Source organism: Anguilla anguilla, chromosome 3 (genome assembly GCF_013347855.1).
Source record: "Anguilla anguilla isolate fAngAng1 chromosome 3, fAngAng1.pri, whole genome shotgun sequence".
Taxonomy (NCBI): Eukaryota; Metazoa; Chordata; class Actinopteri; order Anguilliformes; family Anguillidae; genus Anguilla; species Anguilla anguilla.
Genome location: NC_049203.1, coordinates 33,901,390 through 33,927,994, shown reverse-complemented (window position 1 = coordinate 33,927,994; position 26,605 = coordinate 33,901,390). Strand labels below are relative to the sequence as shown.

General features: G+C 36.5%; 2 protein-coding genes and 1 long non-coding RNA gene across 10 annotated transcripts; 1 reads left to right on the top strand and 2 right to left on the bottom strand.

The window, feature by feature from the left end:
- Positions 1 to 1,351: 1,351 nt before the first annotated feature.
- hoxd3a (homeobox D3a) lies at positions 1,352 to 26,151 on the bottom strand. Of its 8 annotated transcripts, none has more exons than XM_035410359.1 (4): positions 25,852 to 26,151; positions 6,634 to 6,702; positions 3,040 to 3,583; positions 1,352 to 2,244 (listed from the first exon to the last, which is right to left on the bottom strand). In XM_035410359.1, exons 3-4 carry the CDS (start codon positions 3,479 to 3,481, stop codon positions 1,496 to 1,498), a joined length of 1,191 nt encoding a protein of 396 aa, XP_035266250.1. In that variant the 5' UTR covers positions 3,482 to 3,583; positions 6,634 to 6,702; positions 25,852 to 26,151; the 3' UTR covers positions 1,352 to 1,495. The 8 variants fall into 8 exon arrangements, with proteins under 8 accessions (XP_035266250.1, XP_035266252.1, XP_035266254.1 ...); XM_035410361.1 differs by lacking the exon at positions 25,852 to 26,151 and adding an exon at positions 20,775 to 20,881; XM_035410363.1 differs by lacking the exon at positions 25,852 to 26,151 and adding an exon at positions 18,693 to 18,714.
- On the top strand, positions 7,204 to 11,369 carry LOC118223617. Its single transcript, XR_004764471.1, has 2 exons — positions 7,204 to 7,568; positions 10,868 to 11,369. It is a non-coding gene; the product is annotated as an uncharacterized LOC118223617 (long non-coding RNA).
- LOC118223614 (homeobox protein Hox-D4a-like) lies at positions 15,242 to 17,621 on the bottom strand. The gene is made up of 2 exons (XM_035410369.1): positions 16,560 to 17,621; positions 15,242 to 16,120 (listed from the first exon to the last, which is right to left on the bottom strand). Exons 1-2 carry the CDS (start codon positions 16,966 to 16,968, stop codon positions 15,819 to 15,821), a joined length of 711 nt encoding a protein of 236 aa, XP_035266260.1. The 5' UTR covers positions 16,969 to 17,621; the 3' UTR covers positions 15,242 to 15,818.
- Positions 26,152 to 26,605: the final 454 nt, after the last annotated feature.

Sequence of the window (26,605 nt, the reverse complement as noted above, 5' to 3'; positions counted from 1 at the left end):
AGAATGTATAGTCTGTTTGCAATGCTGTTCACCCCTACGATCAACACTAAAATGTCCTGACATTTACTGACATGGCTGTTTTAGTCCTGAATTGACTGATTTTCAATGTCATTATATAGCCCATGAGTAACATTTTATTTAATAATAGATCATGTTTATAAAATGCATTGTGTGTGTGTGTGTATATATATATATATATATATATATATATATATATATATATATATATATATATATATATATATATATATATAGGCGTGTACCTGCATCATGGAATTTTCAAGGTGTACACTTTTCTGAGCTTTATAACAGCACGAAAAAACCAAACATAATATGAAGAGTAGTGACAATCTGTCTGGGAGTTCATACTGGAGGCCTACATATGCATGTATCTAGTTTTAATCTAAACGATTTGATAATAAAAGATGCTTTTATACAGTATCCGTTAAATAAGCACTTTATTTACAAAAATGTTTAACACACTAAAATATAACATTTCATTGTCATTAGTGTTAATTCAATTTATGCTTGAATGGTCTGAGAAAGTAAATTAATGTGAGGTACTCTGAACAAAGACATGGAAATGACATGCTGGTGTTTTGCATACCTACAACAAAAAAACGACCTGTTTCAAGAAATGTTACATTTCATTTTTTAAATTAGATTTAGACATTTCATTACAAATAAAAGAACAGAAATTGACCTATTGAGTAATGTCACATTTTAGATTAGATTACACCTTTTTCAGAATTATTTCTTACAAAAACTACAAACACCAGCCACAAGTGCTTCGAACTATTTTTCACCTAATTTGAACCAATTCACTAAAAGAGGGGCAGTAATCGCAAAGGACAACGGTATGCCTGCCCAGTGTATGTTGCATAAATTCTACAGATGTCCACATAAATAACCTACAGTGAATGAACGATAAATAATAGTTGGTACCATCTTCTTTAAATAATAAATATCATAATCGAGATAAATGTCATATATTATTGAAAAAATAAATAACGTTCGCTGAACTAAGACCAAAAGCAGACGAAAACATCACAGATTCTTTTTTTCTCATTTGGGCAGTTTTTTTCTTTTTTCTTTCCATTTTTTTTCACTTTTTATACAAAAGCCTTCCATATTATGACGAGCCGCTAATATTGACAGATCTACAAGACTTACCTTCAAGTAAAACGCTATCAAATGTTTTGTCCTTTGTTACGCATTGCACTTCAGCAACTGCTAAATAAACAATAAATAATCTTAATCCCGTAAAGATCGTCGGTCGGTCTGTTTTTTAAAATGCAGAAATTTCATCATCATCATCATCACTATTATTATTATTATTATTATTAATAATAATAATAATAATAATAATAATAATAATAATAATAATAATACAGGCTGAAACTGAGGCCCCTCTCAGACCGCCGAATAAAGTACTTCAGACTAATGAGGTAATAAAAAAGCGAGAAACATCGCTTCAGAAAAACGAAGGAATCCACTACAGATGCGTTAATTTAGGCGCCTCCTGAATCCTTCCCTGAGAGGCATGGTGTGAAGTGAGGTCTGTGTACGTGGGATGGGGGTCACAGGGTCCATGATGGTGGTTGCCTGGGATCTGGGCAGCACAGCTGTAGTCCACGCTGGCGGATGAGGGATGAGGGAGATGGCCGAGGTTGAACATGGGGCCCGAGGCTGGCATAGAATCAACGAAATTCCCTCCAACATACACGGGGCTGCCTTGTAAATTAGCGTTGGCAAACCCGCCGTTGCCTTGCATGCTGTGGTGCTCGTACTCGGAGCCCGGGTACCTTTTCTGCTGCGGTATACAGCCGCCTAATGGTGCTGTGTACGCAGCCAAGCCGTACATGTTTTGTTGTGGCTTGGCGAATGATGGAGGCGAGGGCGCGTCGTAGCTGAGGCTGTTTACGTTCGGGAGCTGCCCGGAATACCCAATGTGATTGGGACCACTTAACGGCGGACTCCTGTCAGGAGAATGTCCGATGGGAGAGTGCATTATCCCCTTGGCTTTTTGATCCTTTTTGTACTTCATCCTCCTGTTTTGAAACCAGATCTTTATTTGACGCTCTGTGAGATTCAATAAATTTGCCATCTCCACTCTGCGAGGACGACACAGGTACCGGTTGAAATGGAACTCCTTTTCAAGTTCTACAAGCTGGGCACTCGTGTAGGCGGTGCGGACTCTCTTAGAGGCTGGGCCGGGTGGACTTTTGTCATCGCACGTTTCTCCTGAAATAAAAGTAGGACATATCTCAGAGGCAATTACGTGTGTTGCTGGACAATGTAATGCAACGTTCTACGCTGATGTTGAACAAGTGCTGAAGCATTCTGACGGATAAAACGCATATTTAATTTTCAGCGGATTTAGAACAAAGGCTTAACACTTGTAATTGCAACACACGTTCATTAGACACAACCAGAGTTTTATCAATAAATGTATAATAAACTGGATTCAGTGGCTATAATATGGCACAAAGGGTCAAGAGTTTACATGCTTTGTATATAAAACATGTATATCCAATTAAAATATGAATTTTAATAGCTACCTACACAACAGCCTAAACCTATTTTACATAAACATAAACTCAACACGATTTGTATTTTGTATCAAATAACACAAATAAACCCTCGTAATTGAAGTACTACCTAAACACTTTGTGGTTGGGCCGAATAAAGATTAAAAGATGAGTAAGGTAGTTCTAGAGCAATAATAAAAGACTATTGCCCTCGAATACCCTTACCTCCACACATTATATGTGAAGTCCTACTATGTCCATCATGAGACGTTATTACATCAAATACATCAGAAATTAAACTGTGAATTTAACATGATCTAGTTTTGTAGTTGGTTAAAATTCATATCACAACATGCATTTAATGTACAATGCAATTAATCATACACATGGTTAGGTTTTTGTGACAAAACAACATGGAAGTTTTCATGATGTGTCATATGGGGCTGTTGACCCCCAACGCCTCCCCTTCTCTGTCTCAGACACCCATGGTAATACGTGGTCAAAATACCTGCGGTAGTGCAGTTGTTGTTTTTCTGTTTAGAATTCTGTCGACATTCCTTCATCCATGGGAAAATTTGCTTTGTAATAACTGAGTTTGCAGTACTGGAAGCACTGTTAGATGGAGACTTCTTTTTCTGTGATGAAGTGCTGTTTGAGTTTGGTGAAGACGCTGGCAAAGGAGGTGCTTGTTGTTGCTCTCCAATGCTTGCTGCTTGGCTGTTACCTTGGCCGTTGCTTGTTCGCATGCAGCTTCCATTTACATCAGTGCTTTTATGTGTTGAGGGTCTGATTGTGGAGGTTTGTATTGGACAAACTGGGCTCTGGAAGTCGTTCTCAATGTTAGAAGTAGAGTAAGGCTGATGAGTAGAACTGTAACTGTATGAGTCGGATTTGGGATATGAGTAGCCTCCAAAAAGTCCAGAATTATCATAGTAAGTGGTTTTCTGCATTGTGGAAATTCAAACAGAGACGGGCCGTGTTCTCTTATCCAATGGCATGGATTTTCTGCTGTCACGTGATTGGAATTTCCCACCCGTTCCTTAGTTTCAAACCTGAGGAGATAAGAACATTTGTTAGACATAAACCTATCACTACTACAGAAAACATGCTGGAGATGCATCCAAAGGATTTACGAGTTCCTTGGATCGCATCGATAAATGTGAATACATCAAGTGTGTGTACCAGTCAGACCCACAGTCTACATTAAGGCCAATGAGTCTCTGTGTTTGTGGAAAACTTCTGTGCCACAGAATTATTCTTATGATGTATGCTCTCCAGCCATAGGAAATGTATTGGTGACATCAGATTTAATTGTTGAGAGATTAATAAATGTATCATTTGTTTTAAACCAAAGCCTGTGGTGCTCAAAGTTATCAGTAACTCTGGATTATATTTTGCATTCATTACATCAATTTCGCTCTAGACAAAAATTGGAATTATGGAACCGATGCCTCATTAAAATTGGCAAGATTCGAGTAATTAATACGGATTCAGATATCTTGTGTTTTGGGAGATTTTATTAAACGTCAGTTGGAATTCGCCGAACAAACAACTCCCTTTTGAAGGGAGACTTCAAATAAAAAAGAATAACTTTCAAGACTTTGTTTTTATTGAGTATCTTACACAAGTCTAGATTGTAGTATAAAAAACAAAATCTGTAAAACAATAGTATTGTGTCCGTTTCAGACATGATTATTATTCTGTATGTACTTCATCGCAGTTATTCTCCTATCATCTTTACTGTCGCTTTTGGGCTTCTGTTGACCGATTATTTGGAAATTCTCACTCCTTCTCTTTCTGGGTTCGTATTGTGCATAAGGTTTTCATATCACCTTTTCAACATTTACCAGTCTATTACGCTCTTTAACTGCCATAATATCGCTTGTCTGAAGAAATATACACATTGCTCTATATTTTTGCAGTCCTCGGTCAATGTCGACCAGACTAAAATGACAACTTTGACATAAATATTATCGGGACGACCATTTCCAAAAATACGCTATGTTCATGTCCTTATGTGATTTTGTGTGCTTGTGACGGTACATAAAATCATTTATTTTCTCACAGCCTTTCCCTTTCAATGCCTCGGGCAGCACAGAGGGTTGGCGGTTAAAGTATAACTTGTGCCTGAAAGATTCCCTTTGTGTTGAATCATTCAAAGAAAAATGGCCGAATCAGCCTTTGAGGCCCGCACACGATCCCTTTCACTCCTATTCCACAACAAAAGTCGTTCGAAATACAGGGAGAAGCTCTATGGGGATAGCTTAACATCTCATATAAGCTTCCATGTATGTCCAAAGTCCATTTACGCCTTTGGTGAACGTTATGTAAACATAGTATTTATATAATGTCCTCCGCATATAATACTACTACTGCTACAAGCAATAAAACTACTACTACTACTACTTCTAATAATAATAATAATATATTAATAATAATAATTATTATTATTATAATACGTATACACTTGAATTAAACTTGAAACCTGAAGTAATTGTTTAGAGAAGTACGTTTTAACCGTACGTCAAAATTGCTAGCGTGCATTTGACTTTCTAATTCATTTTCTTAGAAATGCTGGTTGGTCTGCCAGTATGTGAACTTTGCTTGAACCTTAAAAAAAAAGCCGGGTTATAAATCATGTCGACAATTGTCAACTAATTCTTGATCTAACTTTTTAATCTTTTGCGTATTTTTTATTTTTATTTTGCCAACGGTAAATAATTTCCACGACGAATACCATACGTTTATGACAGTTTTTGAATAATATTTTGAAACATCGCTACTGTGCTGAAAGCGGTACTTCTTTTCTGCCTAGGCCTAGCCTCCTCGACATAGAAAGGTCATTGCAATATGGCAATTATATCACACATTTACCTATTAAACACATGCCAAGAAGACAATGTGGCTTTCAAAATTTTAGTTTTGATTTCCTTAGCCCTATCATAATTGTGTTGCCGTTGCAACAGAAACAACTACAGACAAGCCATCAAGTCTTTTGTTTGAAAAACAGAAACAAAAAATCCCAACAAAATAATCGCCTTTAAAAATATACAAGAATGAATTAGACTTGAGAGACTGCAGTCCGACAGGCCTACAGTACCCTAGTTATTAAGTTAAGAAGCCCGCACAGTGCATATCAATGCACCTGTCATTGTGGACCGCGGTAAAATTTATGACTGCTCCAGCCACTGTAGTAAGCGTCTCACCAAGGAATGAAAAGAAAAACACAAGACTTGCTTCCCAAGACTTGCTATCTTCAGATGTGCAAAATAGTCTAAGCGTAGGAGGAGAGCCAGCAAAAGAATCCCCTACTCCGCAAGTTCTTCCTTTAAAAGAATGGAAAGGCCGTTTATATAAACTGCGTTTATATCGCACAAACCATTTCTGAAACAATTTTCCGGATACCAGTTCGGCTCTAGAGAAAAGGGAAGAATTAACCGTTCATAAGGATTATTGCGGTCTTGCGGCACAGGTGGAAACGATTCTTTGATATTTTAGGTGATGGAAAATTTTCTCCGTGGTTTAACATTTTTTTGAAGAGCTCGATTTTGTTAGTTTCCTGTAGAAATGTATGCACTTGATTTGTGTAATTTGTTATTTTCCTGATTAATTCGGGAATATATATATATATATGTGTGTGTGTGTGTGTGTGTGTGTGGCTTATATGCATACGTGTATGTGTGTGTGTGTGTGTGTGGGGGGGGGGGGGGGGGGGGCGGATATGTACACACTGACACACGCACACACACACACACACACACATATATATATATATATATATATATATGTGTGTGTGTGTGTGTGTGTGCGTGGAAGAAAATAGAAAAAAGAACTGTGCGTGTAACGTTTTGATCGTACCAAAGAAAGAATAATCTCATAAAGGAAATGTTCTGGCACGAATTCTAGAAATGAGAACCGATATTGAACAATGTATATTCTTGAATGCCGGATTATTGGCAAATAGGTTTAAAATGTTTGACAATAAAAGGTATACCCTTTGATTTGATTATTTTTTGAAGTTTAAACTATTGAAACCTGTCTACAATACAGATTACGGTGTGTAGCTGTACTTCTCAGTTAATTAAATGAAATATAAACTTACTGTTTCCCACGTTGATTTGTTTTTTTATTTCTTCATTTACTACGACTTGTTCGTGGTGCCCATCACGACCTAAAAGACGGGAAAAACAACCCGTTCATTACAAGGCCTCTTTTGCTGGAATATCTTCATATAGCTTAGACGTTTTGATATAAACACACACACACACAAACACACACACACATATATATATATGTGTGTTACACATTCGTGTTTCCCATATTCCTGTATCAAATAAGCAAGTTCAAGCATCGGGGAAAGTAATTATGTTTTAAATTGACTGACCTCTGAACAGTGGTGTAAAGCTTCCTATCAAACTTTCCTAAAGTATGTACATATTGCCGAACTAGAGAAAATCCTGGGAACTATACATTAAGTGATATTAACTTTAACCTCACACTGACACCCAGCGCATTACCCTGTACGTCTATATGCTATTTTTGTTCAACGAAAATGTGAAGATCTTACAGGGATTTGATGTGCCAGTGTTTCAACTACGACATTCGCGTAGTGCGTTTCTGTACTTTATTCAAATGAAACTTTACTCAGATTTATCGCTGTGCAGATTGGGAATGCAGGCTAATTTTGGGAATATGTTACATTTTGAGGAACATACTATTATCATAGGCTTAACTTCAGCTGTTGAGTTTGTAATGAGAACAAACCTGACACAAGTGAATCAACACAAAGGATTGTTGGCCAAAATATTTAGCAGTCATAAGCCATTTGGGTGACCTTTGGCTTGTTCAGCAATAACTCACAGATTAATGAACAACTAACGGAAGCGCTTCAAGTCACAATGAAACCCATCGCACAACTTTTCACCAATGGTTTTAATACCAAAACAGAGCCCGAAGGTCCCACATTTTTAAACCACTGATCAAGAGAGAGAGACATATTTCTTCTGAAGCGTGAGAAACCTAGGTTTAAGTGGCAAGGTTTGTGGTCTTTGGTCTTACTATTGTGCTCTACATTCAATTGGTTGTCGTGCATTATTTAATACATGTATTCCTGTTATTTTAAAACAGAAGCAATCATTGCAAAACTATCTTTCAAATGAAATTACGCTGGTCTATGGTAGGTATATCATTTCCAATGTATAGTTGATGGGAGTAGGTTAATTACTGTGAGTTCTATTGCTCGGCACGGTCCCTCTTTCCTGAGACAACAATGTTTCTCGCCCACGCAGTTTTACGGTAAGTTGGTACATATAATAGAACTATTGGTTCTTACTTACATAGCCTCAAAGAAGAGTTTTCGAAATGCATGTTTGCTATTGTTTCTCGTAAGTTAATATCTCGCTTTTGATCTATGTCGAAATGTCGGTCTAAACAGTGGAATAAATTGCTATTGTTTCAGACCTGGTTAATAACATGTGCTCTGCTCGCATCCACACGCTTTACATTAGCTATATATATTAGACCTGAGATAAATAATGGCTGCTTGTTCGTACACTTAACAAATCATAAAGACGAACCCACTTTGCGCGAGATATGCAGGACATTAGCCGATTTTGGTGAATTTATAAGCAAATCATCCACCCGGTAAAATGAAGTGGTGGTCTTGGTAATTGGATTCCACCCGCTAACTTGGCAGGCCCATAGCTTCAGGGCAAATATCTATGAAAAAGAAATGTCGAAGTTGCTCGATTTTCAATCGAAACGAAGGTCATAGCCCAACTTTTCTGTTTTACTTATGCTTTCATACTATTGTCCATATCTGTCAAAATCTGAAACTTCGGTCGGTCAGTATTTTATTAATCCACAGACGAACTGAGAGAATTCCAAAATAAAAATAACCCCCCTAAAACAAACATTAAATTCCAATTTGGAACAAGGTATAGGCCTATCAATCTGATGCCTTTTATAAAATAATCCAATTGCTATGTATCATTTCTACTGAATTTATTAAAATGTTGAACTGAAGTCTTCAAAAACGAGAAACGAAAACATGAATCAGATGATAACTAAATAGCACATAAATGACTTCCACTTGTGTAGGGAAATTATTCCCAAGACTGAGAATATATTAAAGCGAAATTTGAAAGGAGAAAGAAAATTGTGAATTACGCCCAATTTGGTTGACTTTGAGCCTAACTTTCTCAAATATCTTGTTTTGTGATTGCAATACTTCAGACTACGTAAACGAGAAACAATGGAAAATTGCTTAATTATGTAATAATGGTAGCCTAAACAACTAAAATGTAGAAAATAATCCGTGTTTCGATAGAAATATGTTTTGCTTGCGATCACTTGCCATCGATAAATCCAAATCTCGGAGAAGAAAGTTAATTAATTAAAGCATACATCTTAACACTGTAAGCTTAAATCACATAAATCAACTCCAACTGTACTCTGCCTATAACTCAACAAATTAATGTGATTTACGATCTAACTTTATATGCGGCACCATAAAGGGTTCTTCAGGTTCTTGCCCCTTTTATTTCTTTCTCTACCCATAAAACCGCAAAATCAGCTAAAACCAGCGTCAAAATGTATACATCTGACATGTGTCCAGTCTAACCTTTTGAAAGTGCCCATGGTTGCTAAAAACTGTAAACTAGTCCCAGAAATTACATTACAGTCTACAAAACGTAGGATACTCGTGTAGTTACTGGCAAGAGCGACATTAATAAAGATCACCCCCTTTGAATGGAATAAATCATATTTATACCCTCGCATTATGTAAACCCATGGTTAAAGGTTGCGTTTTGCCATGCAATTGCTTACCTGTGAATCAATTTATCATAAACTCGTACTTCTCAGTCTCAATTTCTTCGCCTGCAGTCTCTAGAATATATCCTTCACCCTTTGTGTGCAGACAATACTGTCCTAAACCTGATCTTGCGGATTTTCACACATTTCCATATACCAATGCAGACAGTATTCCCGATAGAATGGAAACAAGACTCACACTCAACTACCAATAAAAAACGAATTGGCTACTGTTGGTGCTGCTACTCTAAAACGTTACTCGCAATCAAATATCACTTTGAATGAAAGAGTTTATAATGCCTAGTATATTTTTTAAATCACATATTAAGATTTAGGTAGGCCTACAGTGTTTCGAAAACCGTTTTATAATGACAAATAAAGGCGCTGCCTTAAAATACAAGCATACAAGCATATTTGTTCACGTGATCTGGATACCAGATTGTTCTGATTGAGGCTGGAATTTCAACAAAGCCTTACCTCACAAATCCATTTTTATAGGGAAGAGCTTTTTTTGCACATTCTCTCGTATAACACTCTGTATGACTCCTTATATTTTCAAATAGCCCATCGAAAATATCGAATACAACCCATACATTTACCGGATCCGCGCAAAATCAGTTTATCTGCATAATTATTCGAATCGTAGATTGTTCAAACTATGGCTTTCTGATTTATAATTAATGATGCCACTTTGTTTTATATTATTTCATTCTATTCACTATATTTATGCTACTCCTTATTTGATTCTCTCGACAATTGGATTGTGTTTACATGCAACACGATTATAATGTGTTTTCAAAAACAATGAACATTTATATTAAATATGTTTAACAGCGGCCTTTAAAAATGAAGTTATGAACATAATCCGTTATAAATGCACTGTAATGGTAAATGAGATTAAACATTTAAAGATGTGTCTTTTTTTCTCAAAATGTGCAACTCAGTTGTAAACAAAGACAAAGAAATATGTTTTTGTAATACAAGATTGTGTTTTACGATAATCGCAATATAATTTAGTCGGTGGTGAACTCATAAAAATGAATAGAATAAATATTTTAACCTGGGTATGCGTTTCTGCTCTACACTATGTTCGAGAAATAACCTACATATAAAAGTCTTAGATATTCTAGTCTAGACACTTAGCGAGTATGGCTTAGACATTGACAGGAATGTATGGCTCCCTCAGTGAGAGATATTTGTCAAAATCATTCCAAATGCTGCTTTGTTTCTTTTATACTTTCACGAACAATGTAACAGATCGATTTTTGGAATATATGTGTCATCACAAATGATAACAATGGTAATGATGCTTCGTTACTGTACAAAAGAAATTCTCAGTTTAGAACAAAAAATGGTTCACCAAATTTGTGAATTTGATGTGGCGGTGTGGACATCTTGTCTGTGTTCATTCATTCCAGCGCACAGTGCAAGAAACAAAGAAACGAGCAATGAGAATGGTTTGCTCAGTTTTGGTACTGCTTTTGTTGCAAATAACATGAAATATTGTGAATCTGACACTGTAGTATTGTTGCGACACACAATATGAGGAGCATCGAAAGCCTAGAAAGACAGGAATCATCTTCACCGACGGTGGGAACCTGGCCGAGGGGGAACTTGTCCTCAGGAAAGGATGCAAGACTTCTACCATCACAGCATATGTTCATGGGGCAATAAAACTGAGAGATTTACAGTGCATGCACGGCCCCCCAACAGCCTCGCGCCCTTTTAGGAATTACTAGGAATGATTTACAACGAGGCAGACAATTGTCAACCTGATTAAAGAACTCCAGCTTTTTTTTAGTTCAGATTTTTCATTATTATCTACTATTAATTTTTACGAATAAGAACTAACGCCTGCAAAAAACCAACGACTTGTATGTGGTTTCTTGAGCCAATAAAGCATCCATATTGGTGGTCCGAATGATACATTTTATGTCACCGAATAGACTTAAGCAACCTCGCTTTGTTAAAGCCATAGACACGAGATTGCGAAAAAAACCTAAATAAAACGGCAGTGTTTCCCAAGCACGACTCTGTGTTGTTTTTTTATTGCTTACAGGCAACCAAACACACAGGCACATATTTCCCCAGCTAGTATTCATTTAGCATTTTCACAAAATATGACATCGAAGACCAAGGTAAATGACACAAAGCTAAGGAATAAGAAACATTCAAAGAATTTTTATCAAAAATCAAGCGAGGGCCCGCACCGTTCAGCCAACAAATGGGCAATACTTAACAAATAATATTACATTGCTCCATAACACACAATATAAGATTCACAACACCTTACTCAAATCTTGGAATAAAGCCTGACATAGCCACCAAACAATGTATTCGTAAAATACAATCGTTGCATACTTATAAATTTAAAACATTGTCTGTTTTTGATTTACCTTTTGGATTTTTAAAAGATGGTTTCGGCATATAAAGGTCATTCTATAACAGCCTATTACAACTTCAGGGTGTCTAATGGAAGCCCCAGAACACGTATCAAAGGGCGCTATTTATCAAAAAAGTGACAGATAAGTTTATTTACCATCTTATTCAAAATGTAACTTAAATGTTTACATACCAAGCTCCCATTTGTTCAGATGCTATACGAAAGTGCTGGCTAGAGAAGCGTAGGATACCGGACCGTTTGTATATTATTTTCTTGGGATCTCTTCAGTTTTCAAGTCTGATAGAGTCCTTGCGATTAATGACGAAGCCGTGTTTCTAGGGGACGTGCTGCATTAATTATTTAGACAATCACGTGGTCAAATAAAAAAATAGAGATAGAAAGGAACCTTATAGTCCCAGAGTTATATCTCCGAATACAGGCAGCCAGGCTTAATGTATCTTAAGGAGCTGTCTTGCAAGGCGAGGACAGTTTCTTGCGAACAGTTGGGCATCAAACATGGCCGTGTGTGTGAGCGGCGGCGGTGTGCTCGGTGCAGTGTCACTGCAAGCAATGCTGCCTATGGCTCTCGATTATCACATTCAGACCATTACGTTCAGGAAAGACACATTGTTGGGCAAGCTCGTGTAGTAGAATGCTAGTCGCACCTTCTGTTGCTCAGGAGGATATGCAATTGTCTTTTACGTAATTTTTGCTATTTGTAAAATATACACGCCTGGCTGATCAATGCTTGCTCTCACATAATAAAACCACAACCTTTGAGGATGACGGGTCCTTTTCAACATGTCCAAATATTATCTGATAAAAAAACATACGAAACGCTCAGCAAATCGACGTTATTTAAGTGATAGACTGGGAGGAAGGCCTCGGTTGCGATCTGTTCTCGCTTATAGCTACTATACCTGAGACAAAGCTATATTGGACTAGAATGAATTGGGGGCGAAGAAGGACGAATTATTCCAGTGAAATTAGAAGATTCATTATTTTTCTTTATATGTCTCATACGATGCAATCTATGTACGAACCAATAAAGTTTCATACCTGTATGGCGTGACAGGAGTCACACAATAATTCAATTGAATTTGTAAGTGCGCGTGACACCTAGCCGCGCGCGCGCGTACACACAGGCACATAGCTGCTCACACACACAACCATATTTTTTCATACTCGTGCAATCAGACGTGATGGGTACAGCACTCCACACCCATCCAGAGCTTTGATAATTATTAAAATTATGTCCAACGAACTAAAATTCAAATTTCATAACATATATTATTTCCCAGAATAGTGCAATCGGGAGAAAAATAACATTGTGTCACGACTATATACAGTACGTGATAAATAGTCAAGTGAGGAAAACTAATCTAATAGAAGGGAACTTTAGTCTATGCATCAATTGAATCTGCCCACAGAGCGCTGTCTCTTTAAGTTTTGGGAAGAGTGTTTATTTGTCACCATTTTCTGTTAATACAGAATTTCGGTATATTCAGATGATTGCAGAACTCCAAATATTCATTGTATACTGACATCGCACATAAAATTGCACGGAGATCCTATATGTGAACTTGCAGAACTGTTTTTTCTCTGAAATATAAATAAATTAATTAATAAATTCATTCATTCATTCATTCATTCGTTCATTCATTCATTCGTTCATTCATTCATTTGTTCATTCGTCCGTTCCAGTTTTAGAAAGTATCCATGGAGCATACTGGCCCATATTGTTCCAGACGTTTGTATTTTTCCTCCTGAATACTTTGGTCAGAATAGTAATCTATACGCCAATATAGCGAGTCAAACAGTTTTCCATAGACTACAAACATTAAATATCACGTTGTACTTACCAATCTTATACTGAAATATATATGATTAAAGACATAGGGCAAACAAATAGTTCGACTAGAAATAAGTCATCATATTCGCTTGTAATACACTATAAGGTAGAAAGGTCACAGGCCTATTTGATTTTATTAGAGGTGAATGATAAAGTTAATGAGCATTTATTTTAGCACCAACGTTGTATTGTACATTTAGATTTTTTGTTTCGGATTCAGGTTTAGTGGAGGCTATACAGGCGTTATTGTTAAACAAGCCATTGACAGTTACCCGGTGTGTTTTAAACGGTGCATAAATTAGGTCAACTAAACAAAGAAGTTGTTTCTATTGGCTAGAATCTCGAACTAAACGTAATACAAACAGTACCCTTGAGGTGTACCTTTACTGGCAGACGTGGGCAAGCTACAAATTTCCTTGGAAATGAGTTACAGTATTTGTTCGTACTATAGGCCTACTCTGTGCTGAAACACAATAACCAAAACTGAATGTGGATCCTGTCTGTGTTATAAAACACCACGGGTCCAGCGGGTCAAGGGTTTAGAGGTCAGTCCTCACGGCTGAAATATGGCTAATCCAATAGAAATGTGTCCTCTGGGTGAACCTGCCTCTGCAGCTTTGTCGAACTTCAGTAAAAACACCTTTTCAACTTCTCAACGTGAAGGCGTCAGAGAAAAGACATCTTCGCTATGCGTGAGCTCTTCGCTTTTTGTCATGGAAACAATGATGAGAAGAATACCAGAATATCTACCCTATTTTTAATATTGCGACTCGAAAGTCTTGAATTTTCGTTGCAACAAAGTTACGACTCTTGAATGAAGACAGTGCTTACCGCCTGGCTTTTTGACGTTCACTTGAGCGTACATACGAATTTTGCATGAAATAACTTGTCCAGATTAAATTGAGAACAATTTGTTTAATTTTTAATGTTCAATATAAAAATGTTCTTATCAACAGTGATAGCCTACACATTTTTAAAAAACAATTAATAAAGAAGAACGAGGGAAATGTATTTTCATTAAACCTAAAAAATATAATTTGAACGCAACAAAAGTAATGATATAAATAAATAAATAAATAAATAAAAAATAAAATTCAAGTAAAAATACGCGAAGAGGCCTTGGAAAAGGTCACACTATTCTGTTAAACATAGCCTATTGTTTAAAACACGCACACACACACACACACACACACACATATATATATATATATATATGTAACATATATATTATATATATATATATGTAACACACATATATATATATATAAGCTTTATTATATTCGTAAAATAAGTATTTTTTCGAACCTTGAAATACCGCATGGACATCTGCATAAGGGCTATGAAAATGTATGCTGTTTACAAACATGTCAAAAAAAGATTTATAGCTTTATCGAGCAAAGGATATTCTGGTCAACACAGGAATCATTTTCTTGTAAATAAAATTTTTAAAAACCTCCAAGAGAGTTTTAATGTAGCTTTGTTAAACGAATTTGATTAAGTGCACGTTTCAAGGGAAAGTTAAACGAGCAAATAAGCGGGAAAAAGCCCGTTAAGTCCACACTGTTCAAAGGCACATTTATTTTATTTTTCATGATTTTCTATTATTAAATTGTCACAAGTCGAGAAATACCCATTTAAAATAACACCACTGGAAACTGGTGCTTTGTAAGCAATAACTGATTTTATTATTTAAAATTATATGCACCCAATCCTTTAAAAAAACTTCGATTTGATCATGTAACATTAGCCATTTCATATTCACAAAAAGCTTCACATATATTTTTGTTTTCACCTTTAAATAACAACAGAAAATGACAGGTCATATTCTCAAACCTGCTTAAATGCACGTGGGGGAAGTAGTTGACTACAATACACATAGAATATTAGATTGAACAATATTACCACAAGAATGTACCAGTCCTTTAATTTCAAAAAGTCTGATTTTGTACGTTTTTTTCTAGTGATCTACTATACCTTGTTGCTAGAAGCAAGTGATGGTGTACTCCTATCCTCCGTGCCATCTAACAGTTACAATGGTCGACGTGATAGTAACTCTGTGTAGAGTCCACAAACCGCAGCTCCTGGAGACTGTAGTTTATCATCTTTGCGTCTGTTCTACCTTAACTGGCAATGACCAAAAATGTCACGTTTGGCAACCATGCAGAGTCTGAAGAAGCAACGTCTTTTGTATAGCCTACCACTGTACACTTGCAAGAGAATGGGCTCCCCAATTTCTTTCTTATAAAGTTGTGATATCAGTCTGGTTGTCCTTCTGAGCACTTTGTAAATGTTGGCTGGAAGTCGAGGAGGATCTGCCCTTTGTGTTTGGGAGTTTATGATCTTTCTTCCATTTCATTCTTCTGTTCTGAAACCAGATTTTGATTTGGCGCTCGGAGAGGCAAAGGGTATGGGCGATCTCAATGCGACGCCGCCTTGTAAGATACCTGTTAAAATGAAATTCTTTCTCCAGTTCTAAAACCTGCTGCCTTGTATAAGCTGTCCGTGATCGTTTGGGCTCTGATCCGGTGTAATCCGTGTTCACTATGAAAAAAAGAAACACTCAAGTGAGCAATCTGAGCGACACAGTGGGAAAACACTAAAATGTGAGGGAAATTTTTCTTATTTATTTTCTGGTAGGCTATTCATTTGACATTAAATTCAACCAAATACACATGCACACCTGAAAGCCTATACAGGGGGCTAGAACGTGCTCAGTTTTATAATATCTGAATTCAGGGTATATAATAAAATAAGCAACAGCATAGTCTTGAAAGCAGTTGAGTTTTCAATAGCTCTGAGAGCCGGCCACATAGCTAGCGGCCTATTTCCCAAGCAATAAAAATTTATGACTAGTGTAATTGGCGGCCCCTTCAAAAGCGACCATAAATATTTCACGGAATGATTCTTAAGGCGGAAGAAAGGCAAGAGCACAGTCGGCCCAAACGGGACTGGAGAGAATCAAGAGAAAGTCAAGACTTACCCGTGGTAACGTGGACTTTCTTCATCCAGGGATAGACTATGGCAGGCTGTTTGGCTTGTATCCCGTTTTGGCTTTTAGTGTTTTGTTGCTGTCCGCATGTCCGCGGGGCAGACATTTGGACCGGTGGGCACGGCTCGGTTTGAGCGGTGAAGGGGCTAAGTTGGCTGGTTTGCTCCTGCACATGACCCCGCGGCTGCACTGTGGAGCCCTGCACAGTGTTACAGTTGAAGGTCTGCTCGGTGTAGTTTGACCGTGAATAGATTCCTGGATGCTGGAAATCAGTGTCCTGCGATGGACTGTAATACTCTGTACCCTGGTCAGGTATATAGCTTGTTTGCGAATATTCCTCACAAGGAGGAAATTTTGGATCCACATATTTGGAGTTCACAATATACGAACTCATGGCCATTAATTTCTGAAGGTAGAAAATACTAATTTTTCTCGAGTTGTCTTTTTTCTCCCTCCATAAAGCCCTCCTACTTGCTGTCAACTGAATAAAGTTAGGCACCCATGTGACCGGATTAGCCAATCGAGGTAAAGGCAGTCTATTAACGGGTAAGTATACACCTAGCAGCAATTTTCACAAACTTCGCAAAATATTTAAATTATGAGAAGTAAAACGGTACATTTATCCAAGACTGCAGTGATAATCGAACACATAAAATAATAATCAAGTAATAATTATAATACCTGCACAATCAGCGACACAACTGCAGCTTAATGACTGTCTCTCTTTTTTTATTTTTATTTTTTTTATAAAATAGGCTAAAATAACATTATACGTTTTGAGCTTAGTTTCACTAATGTTTAATGGAAGTTTATTGTAGTAAATCAAATTAATGCCCCAGCTGTTTGACAAAAACAAAATAAACAAAAGATACAAACCGTCCCCTGACACAAAAAGAGAGGGATAAAGACACAGGACAATTGATGGGGACCGTCTTTGTCAAGGAGGGGTCATCCACAAGTTACAAGAATCTCATCATTTCATCTCTTCTAGTCCTTTGAAGGCGATCTAAAGAGCTTGGTGAAATATACACCGCACATGTATTAAATACGACATGAGAGCAAAAAATAAATAAGTTATATTATATATTATATATATATATATATATTATATATATATAATATATATATATATATATATATATATATATATATATATATATATATATATATAAATATTGGTTAGTATTGTCTTTCAGGATAACAACCACACCACATGTTTTGGTTTCAGGTTTTAGGTTTGTTAATAAACAATCAACACGTGTGTGTTTGTGTGTGGTGCGTGTGCGTGAATCATATATTCATAAAAATTTACCAAGACTTGTTTGGAAGTAAACCTAATGGTATCTTGTCCTAAGGTAAATATACCCAATGGTATCTTAATTAAAATACTGGTAATCTTCTATTCAAAAGTGTGGGGAAATATTTGATCTGGTAAGTTAATAAATGTGGGTATTTTGTTAACTTTTTAATAATGCATGAACTTGTATGAGATTTAACAGTAGGCTATCAGATTTAATATAATGTTTAATATATAAATCCTGAAAAATTTGATGCATTTCATCAACTACGTAGGACGCTATAAATGGAAATAATTAAGTATTGTTGTATGATTGCAAACTATATACGTGTGTGTTTGTGCATTTTGAAAATATATAGTACATGTAGAAATTGCATCGAAGTTTTTGCATCGACCATATACTCCCCTAGAATCGAATCTGTGACCATGATTTTTTCACACAAATTCGGTTCTACAGGGTATATATAGACGACGGAAAATGAAAATCCAGGGACAGCATTTGAGAAAACACGTTATAAATTCTGTTTTTCACCTACAATGAATCGAATCTTTGCTCTGCTTCTGCTGATAGTAAGTGTAATTATATATAGCCTATATATATATATATATATATATATATGTGTGTGTGTGTGTGTGTGTGTGTGTACTTTCTCTGTTGTACAACCGTATGTATCAACTCATAGTAAATTCATATATTGGCCTATTTTAAAAGAAATGAGCAACACACAGCTATCACAAGTCATTAAAGCAGTATTTCTATCGACGAAAGATATCAACAGCTATACATATGCTTTGTGCTTTGAAATGTAGAAATAAGAAATACTCACGCCAAAATGTTTCCTTGAAAATAATGTTAACCGGTCATGCGCTCTGTCCTAAGTTCCCACTGTCCTAAGTTCGAATATAGAAAGGATGCATATATGCCGAAGGCCAGAGGCCACGAGGTCAAACTAAACCATTTACAAACATATAAAAAAGTTTCATTATTTTTTCGCAGACGACAGCCTGCATGGAGTACAAAAGTTCACGAATCCCGCATGACCCACCCGATAACCAGATCCACTGGCCAAACAGGGGCATCCGAAGTCCTGGTATGGCAACCTGGGGCACCTTCTCGTGGTAAATGAATAAGAGTAAGTTTTTCATTAGCACGAAATTAATTCATTTGCAGACGAATCGTTTTTCATTTTTGGAGCTGCGGTGACTTTAAACTTAAAATGAATTCACAGAGGCAAGGGCAAATCACATAAGCAGCACGAGGAACTTCGTCAATAAAGATGGCCAACATTTATGCGAATAGGCCTACCTATTACAAATAGCCATTTCAATTTAAAACAACGAATTAATATAACAAATAACTTTAATATGTTGGGTATTAGGAGAAAGCGATTTAAACAGTGAAACATGAAAACAAAGATAAACTACGAATTTGTATCATTTAAAACGTTTTATTTATTTTACGGGAAATAGACTTAAAAGTTATTGAAACGTTGCACGTTTATTTATACCGTCCCAGATGGGTAGTTCACATTTTCATATTTGTTAGACAGCGTGACCTGTATTTCACCTTACCGCACGACTTGTTCAGACGGGTCAAAGCCGAGTTACTGATGAACGAAAGAGTTTAAAATTCACCTCTTGTCCTGAACTTTAACTAAAAAACCAACGTGTCGAAATTTTTCTGTTTCACTCTATATAATTTTTAACCACTGTTCCGCACGTACAATATTTATGCAATTCAGATTAATCGTACAGATAGCAAAAATCGATATTGTTCCTTTCAGATATATGTAAATTCAATTATTCATCTTCTTGCGCATTTTGGAATTTAACCACGTAATGCACCGTGTCTGTTTGATACCAATAGCCTGGAAAGTTCCTTTAAATTAACACGTCAAAAGAAGAAAAAACGAACAAAAATTGTGTAAAATAGTATCACCTCAACGTAAGTTTCCAGTGCCTTAGGTATTACAAATATGATCAAGTCACTTTTGACTTTAATTAACATTACTTAACATTGATGTTCTTAGACAGAGCAGGTAAGTAGGCTAGATAAATTGTTTTTGTAATTTCGTTCAATATAAGCTTTTAACGTAGGCTAGGTTATGTTACATAAAGACAAATACCTATTATAGATAATACAGCATAATATAAAACATTAAAATTAGTTTCAAAACTGTTGTTGCCAAATTGCTGCTATGATATTCCCTGGGGGGCGCTGCATACAGTACATTACCTCCAATCCAGACATTTCTAGAGAGTTAGAATTTAAGGCCTACATCCATATACAGTAAATAAGTAAAATAAGGATCACTCCCTTGAAAGGAAAAAAAAAAAACTCCACTCCAGTATTATGTAGCCTACTTTTAAATATTCACGATTTTCACCGCACAGTCCGGTCTCAGAAAACCTGAAGGCGACTCATATTTATTCTCCAGTTAATTATGCATTTCCAATCAAATCATTATTCGAATACAAAATATTGAAAACCGTTCAGTAAAACAAGAAAAAATAAATGAACCGTAATTCAAAGTAGGCTACACACAAGTCTCCATTATGTAGCCTAATGTCTCTCATATTACATCAGATTCTATTTCTGCTGTGTTTCTTTAGGCCTCACTCAAAAAATCAAGCCGGTGAACAGACAGATTTTGTTTTCAAAAGATTAACACGAAATCTTGAATGCTGTGAAAGTTCTGAACCAACCTCGTTACATGTGTTTTCACTGTATAGCCATCTATCACCTGCATTTGTGGAGAGCGTGCTGGTGAATTCAAATAGAGCCGAAAAAGTACAGTCTGGCTTCAACAAGTACATGCGCTTTGAATACACGATGACATCAAAACACCCCCCCCCCCTTCCCTCTACGCTCGTACAAGTTCACAAATACAGACAAATAGCAAGCTTACTTTGAGGACCGGTGAAATCGAGAGGGTGCCAGCAAACGCACACAACCATGATGCGGGAGAACCTGAGGTTAATCCTTGCTTCCACCTATTCAAAGATCGTTGTGCAATTCCAACCCATCTGCACTTCTGTGCTATTATACAATGTGAATTATATTTTGGCTTGTCAACTCCCTGGCCATAAAACAAAGTTTAATGGAATCACGTGTTCCTTCATAGCCATTCATGACACCGCTTTGGTGCCATAAATAACCCTGTGAGTTGCACTTATTCAATAACGGCGGTTACACTGATGCCTCTAAAATGCATGCCGTACAGAGTTCTATATTTGCTCTTCTCAAACCAAAGACGAGGGATGCTTCGCATAGATTATCTGTGCGTTTTACTGTTTTTTATTTTCTTTTCTTTTTTGTTCATATTCTTGAGAATAATCGCCATATTTGACGGCGTATTCGGGGGTCAAATTCTATCCCACTACACTTTGTCTTTATTAAATAAGAATGATAACAATAAAAAGTTTTAAATTTGTTAACAATATTTTTATTTTATTGGTGTAATGTATGGGGACAGTGTTTATTTCCTTCCTGCCTAAATTCGTTTGCTCAGAGTTAGGACAACGCGCCTTGTGGTTTGGGGGTGTCTGTGAATTTGTCTGATTACCTGAGAAAGTTTGTGTTTAGTGCTTTCTTATATATAGTAACGCAATGGTGCTAAATTCCTCTTGAGAACAGATGAGGACCGTTTGTGGCCCTTTCTGAGCAACAGCATTGGATAGTTTTCTGCCAACCGTTTGATTCCTGAAATTGTAAGGTAATGAAGCAATAAAAACTCCCCTGGTTGGACACTGCTGGCTGAAATCAGACGTTAGCATGCAAAAAAATTCAGACAACCATTCATACTATTTATATGTACTTACTCATTATGATCACTTTCCGTCGCCTCAGAAGACTTTAAAAAGCAAATAAATAAGTGCGACGTCCCTATAATTCAAATAATTATTCAAATCAATCTAAAGCATCGACTTCGTATGAAAAACCGATCATTAATTTTGAAAAACGTGTTTTTTTTTTTTTGTTTTTGTTTTTTAAACTATGATTTAGGATACCAAACAATTCCTTGAGATAGATTTCCGATTCGGTTTAGTATATGATTTCGAAATAGGCTACAGCCCGACTCTGAATCAAAGTTTTATAGCCTATATCTACTAATTTTTTAATTTAAGAGTGCTCCTTTAGGTTAGGCTAAATGTCATATACAGTGTACTATTAGATGTAAGTTTCGTTTTTCGATTGTCTATTTTTTAAGTCCAAATTAGACAGAAAGAATACCTATTAATAGTCGTACATTACATTATTTTTTAATTAATTAGGCTACGTAAAACAGGGATTGTTTCGTTCAAAAAATAAATTAAAAAGTTAATATCTCGATTTCTGCCAGATCAATAATAACATGAATACGCATGTCCGTGTGTGTGTGGGGAAACGGAATACTGTCTTTATTTCGTGCAACAATGAATTCTTGAAAGCATTCACTCGCTTATTTAGCAGGGAAATAACATATAACCGAAACCAGAACCAACCTAAAGCTTTGTGTTTTGAACGTACTGGAACAATGTGAATGTGCCTCAAAATACAGAATGGCTTATTTCTTCTTCTTATGTCATTTCCCCAAATAAATGTACTGTTATTACAATATAACCCGTCGTTTTCCCACATACCGACTAAAAAATTCACCATTGCATGGTTCAGCAGCTCTTGTGTTGACCTCTCGGGTTAGGCATGCGGAAAGAAGATGAAGTGCCTGACCCTTGTGCAACAGCGCCTTCTGCCGGATAACCGTTACACGAGCGTTCATGTTAAAGGGCTGCGCTCCAGTTCAAATGTCCCTGGGTGTGAACTAGATATTTGAAATCGCGTGAGATTAACTTGGGCAAAACCTGAGTAAATGACTGGTTTTGGGGCGAAGAAGAGCTGCTACGAATTGCTGCATAATAAGAATTGGGCGAGTATATGCACACGATCCGCTCTACATCAGGCTAACTACTAATTATTTTAAAGACTAATCGGTACGTCGTGCGGATTTGCGAATTTTAAAGTTGGTTCTCAATAATTTAGGAAACATGTTTTATGGACGTATTTCTTTTACAGCTATCATTCTTTCAAGGGGTAGGACTCACTCGCGCGCATGCACGTGTACAGAGAACGGGTAAGAGCACGTGGGAGAACGTAGGCTATTATTCACGTTCATTCAGTCCTTAGAGTCAAATAGACTGCTGAGTGATAATCTTCGAATATATCAGATAGCCTGCTCATACCTTTTAATACAATCCACGAATTTCATTTACATTTCATTCCAGGCCATAAACAATGGTTTTCATGGGCAATTATACTGATGTCACGAAATTATTCAGCATCGATTTAGGAAAACTATAGCCTGCTTCAGAGATTTTAGCATTTCTTATTAATCTGCTAAAAGTACAAATGACATAATTGTGTGTGAGAAGGTAAAAATCCCATTTTAAAATACCTTGCAGCTAAAGCACTGTATGTAAATTAGCATGGTCTGACGTAGGCTATGTAATAACTTGTAGACCTATAATGCTAACAAACCTGCAGTTAACAAAAATAAACGAAACTGGTAAATTAACCTGGCGTGCCACTATATTGTTCAACTATGCTTTGTAAGTATGGATGGCCGGAAAGTGGAAAAGAGCCCTGAATGGGTGAAAGACAATTTGTCGAGTCAATTTACGTTTCGCGCATAACCACACAGTGGACTACTGGAATGAGCGTCATGTGACCATGACGTATCAAGTGGTTCAGAGGTTTCGTTCGATGATCTTGATGGTAAGGTATTTGTGGAACGGATGAAATAGCAACTCGTTGAAATAGAACGTACAAACGGGCATTTTAGAAATAATTTCACTTTTCATTCCTGATGATTAGCATGCCTGCCGCATACACTACTCAGGAATATTGGCAAATAAAAAACTTTAAGTGTTATAATAGCCTAAGTTTTATTTAAAATCTACGTCTCATTTATATTTGAAAATATGCCGCCCAAAGTGGGACATGTGCATAATTATTCAAGGAAAATAGGTAGTGATCACTGCGTTGTTTGCCATTGACGTTTCTGACATTTAAAGCAAACAAAACTAGTTTAAATACTTAAAATGACCACACTTAAGGGAAATGTAAGCGCTAATGAAAACAGCAATTTTTGGTATCTCATGTAATTGCTAGTAGGCCCTGTTTTCAGTTTCATCGCTGAAACCATTCTATATTGCCGCATTGCAGAGACGCAGTAAATACTTTAGCAGCTGCCTGCCAAGCATCGGTGAAATACTGTCTTTGTTCTGCAGCTCTCGTCTTCTAGCGGCCGAAGGCAACCCCCAAAAGCCCAAGTTTTCTTCAAAGGAGAGAACTAAATTGTGATTTAAAAGTACAAAACTTAGTAGTGCAATCATACACTGATGGGATTTTGGTAGTATAGGCTAATGTAGGCTACATAGCCAACATAAATATTAACTAATTATAAAAATACAAACACACTCTATACTTATTTCTGCAATTTGTAATTCCTATGCTTAATAAATGTGCCAAAAGGCACCTAAAGTCTGCTTTCAAATCATGTGGCTGACCAAGAAATCTCTCTCTCTCTCTCTCTCTCTCTCTCTCACACACACACACATACACACACACACACACTCACACGCCTTAGTCTAACTGAGTGTAGGAGTGTGTGAGTGTGTGTGTACGTGTGTGTATGTGTGCGTGTGCGTGCGTGTCTGAGGGCTGCAGTTCAAATTATGACGATTTCTAATGTTAACAAAATCTGTTTTTATAATAGGCTAAATAATTAAACCGTAATTTACACATTTGGCAGATAATCTCATTTAATCAGCGCTTAAATTCACAGAAAAATGACTCTTTTGAAGTCAAACTGATATCACCAATCTAATTATCGAAGAAGTTTAATATGCTACTACGCACGTCACGTGGTTTTTCAGATTAAGAATACCGTATCTTTATTGGTGTTATATCAAATTTCTCGTACCCAAGCATATGCTGTCCAACTCTTCATTAACGCACAGCTTGAAAGATAACCTACATACAGTAGTTCAATAATAGGCAAGCTTCTTTACAGTGCTAGTGACAACAAAACATTCTCCGCCAGAAACGGGAAAGCTCAAATGCCCCTCAATGAATTGTAATATGCAGTTCCCTCATAGAAAATACAGACAGTGGAACAAGGAGCGTGATGTACAGTAACTGTTAGAATTTGCTATTAAAATCCAACTATTTCCATTACGACCGATATGAAACCTTATCACCTTTTGCCTACGACTACTACGACTAAGAATAAGAATAATGAAAATAATCATCATCATCATACCTCCGTACTTGTCCACACACACACACACACACACTCTCTCTCTCTCTCTCTCTCATCCACACACACACACACACACACACACATACATTAGCAATTTCTGATACCAATTTTACACGCAAAAACTGAACTGTCTACATACTACAGACTACAATACAATGCATACTACTGCTACTAGCCTAATAACAACAACAATAATAATAATAATTAAAAAATTAAAAAATAATAATAACAATAACATACATACATACATACATACATACATACATGCACATGTAACGAATCAGGTGAACGCTACTTATCAAATCGAAGGGGGCACATTTTTGGGAATATGTAGCAAATGTTTCAGCCGATTTCAAAATATGGTCAGTTAACACATAATTTGTGGACTGCTTGAACGATAAAACCATGTTACTGTTAAAATCATCTAATCGTGATACAAACTCTCATGTTATGCTAATTTTGAATAGGCTACTGTTTGTAATAATGTTAATTGAATTAATAATTGTCACCGAAATCGAGGACCTTAATTACAATAAGCCACGTCAAGCTTTCACTGAAAAAATATGCAGTTTACTTGGCTGGCCTACAAATGTCACTCGTCTCTTTGTAAAACAAAATATGGTATGGAGAAGTACGGAGGAAATGTTTACAGGTGACAAATTATTATCTAAAAACGTTTACTTACCAGTCCATGTTGATAGCGATTGGTAATCCATATTGCCGATATATGTCTTAGATAAAGACATAGTATATATCTTTTGATATTAGCAAGGGTTATCACAGATTCTAACTTAATATGATGAATAATAGGATACGTTCAGCCCTCAACCTCGAATCTAACAATGAGGAGGGAAACGACATCAAAGCTATCGAAGCCCAGCACTCGACTGCAGACCTCGCACTTCCGTATCACCAATATTAAAATACTAATATTGAGAGAGAAGACAGAAAGGACGGGCTTGAGACGCTTAAACAGCAGAATGCGGTGAAAAAATCGCTTGGGAAATCAGGAAAAGGGGCCATGAAGACGTTAGCTTCTTGCACATGACCAGTGGCATCCAATGACAGGCGATAGTGGCTCATAAAAAGGTCTATTACGAAGTTGTAAATTGTCTTCTAACAAAAAGGAATTTGGGCTGCTGCAGTTTCTCTCGGGTATTTGCGCATAATGAAGGAAGCCATTCCTTTTTTTAAATGAATGGGAATTACGCTTTAAAACTCTCTGAAAAGACCTTGTACAATGACGGAATCGCAAAAAAAAAAAAAAAAAAAAAAAATACTGACCCAAAAAAAAAAAAAAACACATAGTTGATCAAAATAGCTAAACCAAGATTAACAATGCCCAGAATGCTATTTACGTTAGCCGTTAATGTTTTGATTTGAAATATTCAAAATAGTCTATTGTGAATAAAAACCAATGATCATTTGAAGCAGGCCGA